The sequence below is a fragment of the Mizuhopecten yessoensis genome, unplaced genomic scaffold (genome assembly GCF_002113885.1).
Source record: "Mizuhopecten yessoensis strain PY_sf001 unplaced genomic scaffold, ASM211388v2 scaffold8233, whole genome shotgun sequence".
NCBI classification, from domain to species: Eukaryota; Metazoa; Mollusca; class Bivalvia; order Pectinida; family Pectinidae; genus Mizuhopecten; species Mizuhopecten yessoensis.
This window is the reverse complement of record NW_018407445.1, coordinates 283,365-290,921: the sequence shown is the minus strand read 5'-3', so window position 1 is coordinate 290,921 and position 7,557 is coordinate 283,365. Positions and strand designations below refer to the sequence as shown.

The following is a 7,557-nucleotide window of genomic DNA, read 5'->3' as shown; positions in this document are numbered from 1 at the left end:
GGGGGGCACTGAAGGGGAACTTAGCTAAATTTGCTTTAAAACGCATCTCCTCCTAAACGCCAGAGAAGATTTCAACCAAATTTTCTCTGAAACTTCATTGGGGGAGGGCAATCATTTCCTAAATAAATGAGACTCGTTCGACCCCTGGGGCTAGGTAGACCGGGCCCCAAAGAGGAAAATTATCTTAAATTTTGTTTTATGACGCTTATATCCCCTAATTGCCCGAGTGGATTGTACAAAATTTGGCCAAAAACATTGAGGAAGAACAAACATTTCTTGATTGAATGAGGTTGATTTGACCCCTGTGGTCCTAGGAAATGTTACAGCTAGATTATCATATTCTATGGTGTAGTTTTCATAAATTGGTTTCTAGGTTTATAAAAGCTTATAGTTGAATGAAAATGAAAGTTTTGTCTAATTACACCCTTTAATATTACATATTACTTATTTCAAATCTGTTAACATGGCAACTCAATGGAGGCCTCTGGTTAGTTGAAAGTCAGATATTGTGGTCCCAGTTGGGTTAGAGCATAGATCTTGTCTGGTTTTGAGGAAATTTCATATAAAGATGTACTAATGCATTCAGTTGTTATGACTTAGGTATAAAACCAGGTGAGCGATACAGGTCCAATGGACCTCTTGTTCTTGTATATCATGTACCACATATAATGGGCCAATAGCCCAAGCTTTGAATAAATGTTGACAAAAATGACATTTAATTGTGATATTATGAAAAGTGAAAATTATAATTATTTTTCCTTTCTTCAGTGTATGTCCACACAAAATCAGCTTGCGATTGCTATTCTGCACCATAAAAATAAAAATACATTCAGTCAACTGTTATCTTATCAGTTGAAAGGTATAGACAATGCATTACAGAATTTTAATCAATCATTGATATTAAGATTAGTTAGCGAGTCTTTCCTTGATCAGCAATAGTTAAAGATTTTAATAACAAGCAGGCTGCTAGTACTGTACCTGGTATAATAACTGTAAAAAACATACTTATTTGAGGTAAAATAAATGTATCCTGTTCAATTTTTTCAATATTATTCATCTACTGCCACGTGTCATCACAATTCTTTACAAAGAAAATGGAATATTTCTCTGATTGAAGTAGACAAAAGTTGTTAATAATAATATGCATTACACTACCATCTACATCATTTTGAAACAGACTATAACCGAGTTGTTATTAGGTGTGAAAATGGAAATGTTCGCTAGTTGAGACTAGGTTATTCAAACTAGTGAATTATGCAAAGCTTATGCTTTTTCATTCACAAAGAACTGCCATCTTGTTTTTACGTTCCTTTAACACTGATATATGCTGTACCTGTCATTGTCATTTGGGTTCTAGTATGTTAATGATGCATGCCGTATACAATATATATTAACTTCAAGATTGCGTCATGCGTCATGCGTCATGCTCATCATCTTTAGATATATATCACTCGTATATGGTCCGCCCGTCTCCCGTCCTTAAACAATCTTGTTATCGCTATTTCCTAAATTGTACTCATTGGTTCTTTCTAAAATCTCAATTATTGGTGCAGGGTTCATTTTAAGACTGACCGGAAAACAAGATGGCAGTTATTATTAGATTTCCTTTGTGAATGAAAATTCATTAGCTTTGCATAATTCACTAGTTTGAATATATTGTTCTGAGATATAAGTAAGCTACTTGATTGACAGAACCATATGACTGCCAGGAATTTTGTTTATCAATATGCATTTCTTTTTTAGTAAAGAGCTCAAATGAGAACCTAACTTTAAAGGACGTTGTTAAACACAGTTTAAAGAATTTTTAACCAAAAGTTACCACAAGATGCATTAACTGCTTACACGACTATCAATCCAGAAAATCAGAGAAAAGAAATGAAAGAGATCACACCTACATAGACCTAATGGAGATCTTACAAACGGTGGGCACAAAGATACCTCTTGGATATCTTGTATTTAATTTTATGTCTTTTAGGTAACATTACTATCTTTGAAGTACATTTAGGATGAAGATGAAACACTTTCTGTATATTATTAATATGTCAGTGTTCCTGCACAAGTGCAAGTACGTTTAAACGATTAAAAATCAAATTCATAATGAGATCTCCTTTTACTATAGAGCTGACAACAGTTTCCGTATCGGCTGTTAATTAATTGCAAGGAAACAGAAATATAATTCGCTCACAAAGCCATATACACCACTGAAAGGTTAAGTGATATGTGTGACTTTGTGATTCTTCATGTTACCTTGACCTTGGTCGCACAGAAATTATCTTTTATTACCCCCCCCCCCCTCCCCGAAGTTAGGGGGGTATACTGGAATCAGCTTGTCTGTCCGTCCTTCCGTCTCTCTGTCTGTCCGTAGAAAAAGTTAGTCCGGACAACTCCCTCTAAAAATAATGGCCAATTTCAACGAAACTTTTCAGATATGATAACTACCACCTGAAATTGTGCATCCAGGTATTGTTTTTTTAATTCTGACCCTTTCTCACGAAGTAATGGCCCTTTGTTGAAAAAAATCCTGAAACTTTTTGTCCGGACAACTCCTTTTAAAGTTATGGATCAATTTCAACGAAAGTTTCCAGATATGATAACTACCACCTGCAGTTGTGCATCCAGATATTATTTTTTAATTCTGAACTTTTTTTTTTACAAAGTTATAGCCCTTTGTTGAAAAATCCATATTCCTAAAAACGACAAAAAAAGAGGAGTATCTTCTCGATTTCATTGAAAAGAGTGCTTTACTTTCCCAATGCTTGTAGGAACAGGCTAGTGTAAAATCTAATTCGAAAAAAACCATCGTCTTCACCATCCAACACAAACGTTTATTCACATATAACACGTATATTCTAGAGAAACCAATTACAAACACCATATATATAAGTACTGGACATTGCGATCATTGAACCAATCAAAGTAGTACTCTCATCGGCGAAAAAAAGTACCACAAAGATAACGAAACACAAAACAACTCCACATGCATATTTATTTTTAATAATAACACATATTCTCTTTGAAATTTATAAAATATTATTTTATAATTGATTGCCTAAAAATCAAGAACTTTACCTCAAATAATCATCGGCCCAATCGAGTTATTGGCGTCTAATGATGTTACTAAGGTTAGTGTTGGTCTGTCAGTGGTCTTTTGTATCTAACAGCATTTTTTGGTGTTTTTTTCAGGAACTCTTGGATGAGTTAACCGGCATGTAGTCTCCGAGACATGGCAGATCTATACATTATAAATTAGACCAACAACCTATTGTTACGAAATATCTGTAAAGGGAGAAAGATCGCATTGCATAACGACTGTCCATGGAGAGACATCTTTGTCCAAAACAAGATGCAAGACAAAATGAGGTAGCTCGGACACCGTACTTCCAACGTCGTCAGGACTCATCATGACTATGTCCATGTGCTCCAAGCTTGTGAGGTATTTTAAAGTCAACAAGAAGTCGATCGTAGTAGTGTTTCTTGTGTCGTTACTACTTTTCGCCAACTTTAGGTACAACCAGCCGTCTAAGTTTCGATTCAGTCATACCAATGTGAATGGCGTGTGTACTCTGCCAGATATAGACCCGTTTGACGAAGAGATCATGAAACTGAACTGGCATCCACATCCGGTAGTGTGTGACGATAGTCTTTCATTTGTGTATATAGATAGGAAAGGCTTTATTCAGTTAAACACTACAACATTAAGTTTTAAACAATTATCGAAATCGGATATAGACTGCACTTACCAACAGGTGGAACGCCAAGGCGATGATGAAGTTATCTTGAAACCGGAAGTACATATTCTTGAACCAGAATACATTAATTGTGATTTTGTTGTGGCCAGGTGTCGTGACCAGGCTGGGAATGTGATATACGAAGGTTTACTTATGAACACGGATTACCGTACAGTGCTTCATTCCAAGAAAATCCATAACGAAACTCAAGATCAATTAAGTGTATTAATTCTGGGAATAGATTCGGTGTCAAGAAATGCGGCTTTGCGTAAACTGCCTAAAACAATGAAGTACGTTCAGGATGTTTTAGGAGGTCTGTCATTTAAGGGTTATACAAAAGTTGGGGAGAATACGTTTCCAAATATGGTGCCTCTGTTGACTGGAAGAAAGGCAGATCCGCGGGAATTGTCGCATGTTGGTCAGCGTTACTTTGATGACTACCCGCTTATTTTCCACAACTTTTCCAGGGCGGGTTACGCGACCCTATATGCGGAGGACTGGCCAGCATTCTCCACGTTTAACTACGCAGCCAAAGGATTCAATGCGCAGCCGAGTGATCACTACATACGCCCATTGTATCTCGCTATGAAAAACCTTCAGCCCGTGACAACGTCGTTAGACCAGGTACTCCTCTACCTCGAGGACAAGGACATTCAATTAAAATATTCATCTTTGTGCTTTAGAAACCGACTTAAACATCACATGTTTCTCGAATATTTCAAAAGATTTATTGATGTTTATAGAAACAAAGCAAAGTTTGCTTTTACATGGATAAACGAAATAAGTCACGATTATGCTAATTTTCTCGAAATAGGCGATCAAGATTTTGTGGATTTTTTAACCTGGCTTAAAAAGGACGGTCATTTAGACAACACTGTTTTGTTGTTGATGAGTGATCACGGGAGCAGGTCTGATACGGTCAGAAATACAGTAGCAGGACGAATAGAGGTTCGAATGCCACTTCTGACGATAGTACTTCCGGAGCATTTTAAACAGCAACACCCTGACCTCGCGGAAACGATGATTCAGAACACAAAGGTCATAACAACGCCATTTGACGTTTACGCATTAATGGATGACATAGCACAGAAAAGATTTGACAATCGGGTGCAGTTAACAACAGATGGTAAACTTCCAAGAGGAATAAGTCTTTTTCGAAAAATACCAAAAGAGCGAACTTGTGCAGACGCAAGTATCCACGAGTTTTTCTGTGCTTGTTTTACCAGCATTCCTGTTAATAGAACTAGCAGACTCGTGCTACAAATAGCACGTGCCAGCATCACTAAAATTAACCTCATGTTGTCTGTTGTGAAAAACAAATGTGCTGAGTTGAGTTTGACCAAGATTGAAGACGCTCAATTAATTGAATCAAATTTCAAACGTGTTGAAGAAATGGAGGAATTCACTCTGAGAAATGTCTTTTTCAAACCCGTCAAAGACAGAAGAAAGTATCTGGTATTATTCAAAGCTTCACCAAGTGATGCTTTGTTTGAAGTGACTGCGAGTGTAGAGAACAATGAGGTAACAAAGCTAGGAGAAATCAATAGAACAAATAGGTACGGTAAACAGTCCCAATGTATCGTGGACCCTGTGTTACGGAATTATTGCCTCTGTATTTAAAAGGATATTCCAATCGTGTCTGCCATCATTTAATTGACCGGAAAAGCTGTGGTATAAAACGTTCATTATTCTTCCGTCCGTCCATCACATTTCTCTTTATAATTGACTCGAGAAGGATACTTAGATCCTAACCAGGGTTTATAGTGTGAAAATAGGTGTATCTGGTGCGTTGATTGTTACATCATTCATTTGTTATACGCATGTTCATATAGGGCAGCAATCTCCGTGTTTTTAACATTTGTATATGGAACTTACAGTTGCTAAGTACCTCAGGTGAGAGTAACACGTTTAGTGTATACTTTTGGTATGGAAAAGATCATTTATGTACAGGGTTTCTATATGACCTCATAAAATGTATGTACAGGGTTTCTGTATGACGTCATAAATTATATAGACGTCATAGTAAGGTATACCTCGAACGTCTGTGGTCATGCGAGAGCTAATGTATGACTTTACCTGACGAATAGCAATGAAGCCATACGTGTATGTTACAGTAACAGTATATTTTTATACTACAAACATAGCGTTTTACTTCGATCTGGTATTTTTACATTAATATTTTGTCATAAGTATCATGTATAAGCAGCACAACGAGATATACTGTGTTCTTAAACTATTTAATGACAGATTTTGAATCCATTTAATATGAAACATTCCATAAATACAGCTTGATATGAATGTTTAACTTATTCAAAAGAAAATGTGCAAGTAATCATCCAATCCGCCGTGGTCAAGTGTTGTTAAGTTTTGGACTTTTACATAATTAAACATGGCTATCCTTGTGTCTGATTGGCTAAAAACTCCATTCAGGTCTCTGTTATGAAATAATCCAGTCATAGTTCAGGATAATCGCCATGTTCCTGCCCCGGTACATCAAAGTGTGTGGTGTTGAAGGGATTGACCAGTCGAATAAAAGCCAAGCCTCTCCTCACTAAGTTGTAGATAGTGGTATCTGTGGATGGATACATAGTTTGAATTGTGCTTCAGCTTGTTAGCTTTAAGCATTTGGTGAATCCCTTTGTTAATATTTAATATGTACAAGGAGGTTCCACGTCGTGTGACCGTTAACATGTTTATATAATTTGATTAAGTAGATTTTTAAAGAAAACAAGTTTGAGCGGGTTTTTTCTGATACAGTTAACGACAGATAGATAAGCGTGATGAACAAAAGTTAAGAGTTGTGGAACTTTTTTGTTCATGACATTGTTTTACAATAGACAAGTTAGGACGCGTAGGAATATCACATTTTGTTATGAGTTTGCAAATTGATAAAAATAATACCTGCAGTTTGGTTACAGCTCTAAACACAAATTACATGTTACAATACTTTGTACTGTTTTGGTAAATTTTTCAATCTAAATTAAATTTTCTGAGTGTTCTAAAAGTTGACTTCATGCAGGTTTTAACATCCACTACGATACCTCATCGCGGAGAAATGTCTGTAATAGAGGGACAACACGTTAATGGGCGCCAATCGTTAAGCGCCACGCTCCGTCGCTTGTTATTTTAAACATTCAAAGTGTGTAAAAGATATAACAATCAGTTAATTAATACGTATGTTTAACAAATCTTTTTTTAAAAGCTTTATTTAACCAATACTTCGGTCATTTAATGACTGTTTGAGAGTTAAACATGTCATACAGTATAATTAGAATTGATGTTTGTACTGTAAGAATTAATTGATGATTATGCATATATAAGAAAAAAGTGCTGATGTTTTTTTTACCATAATTAGGGCTTTTCACCAACAGTACGGTAGCATATAACCTCTGCTCTAACACGAATCACAGGTATTATATGTATAGCGTGTACGGTAGCATATATCTTTCGTGCACCTGAAAAAGATATTTGACAATTTAGATGTAAAAATGCTTCACGTGCCTTACGTAGTGTTTCATTCTGGCTTCTGTCCTAAATACTAGAAAAAAAAATGTGTTTGCTAAGTTAGGGATATTTGTATAAGTACATACAATGCTGCTAATTCTCTACATGTGTATATAATACCACAAACTTAGCCATACATACTTGAGTCGAACTCATACGCATTGTTGTTAACGCTCTGACATTCCCAGGAAAAATATACAACGTCTTTTTCTGTGATACAGATCATCTCAATGCTTTTACTTGAAGGCCATGCACCCATTACCCTGAACATGGACAAACACGTATATCAGAGGATACATTTGGTACCAAGTCTCGTCTTTTCACA

The 7,557-nt window shown here is 36.1% G+C and overlaps 1 protein-coding gene across 7 annotated transcripts in view; it reads left to right on the top strand.

Annotated features, from left to right (window-relative positions):
• Nucleotides 1-6,151, top strand: part of LOC110455492 — a 26,735-nt gene extending 20,584 nt beyond the window's left edge. For all 7 annotated transcript variants that reach the window (XM_021505660.1, XM_021505659.1, XM_021505662.1 and 4 more), the window contains one exon: nt 3,184-6,151. In XM_021505660.1, the coding sequence (XP_021361335.1) occupies nt 3,402-5,348 (1,947 nt within the window). In that variant the 5' untranslated portion in view covers nt 3,184-3,401 and the 3' untranslated portion in view covers nt 5,349-6,151. The remainder of the gene's footprint in view (nt 1-3,183) is intronic.
• The last annotated feature ends 1,406 nt before the right edge of the window (nt 6,152-7,557 follow it).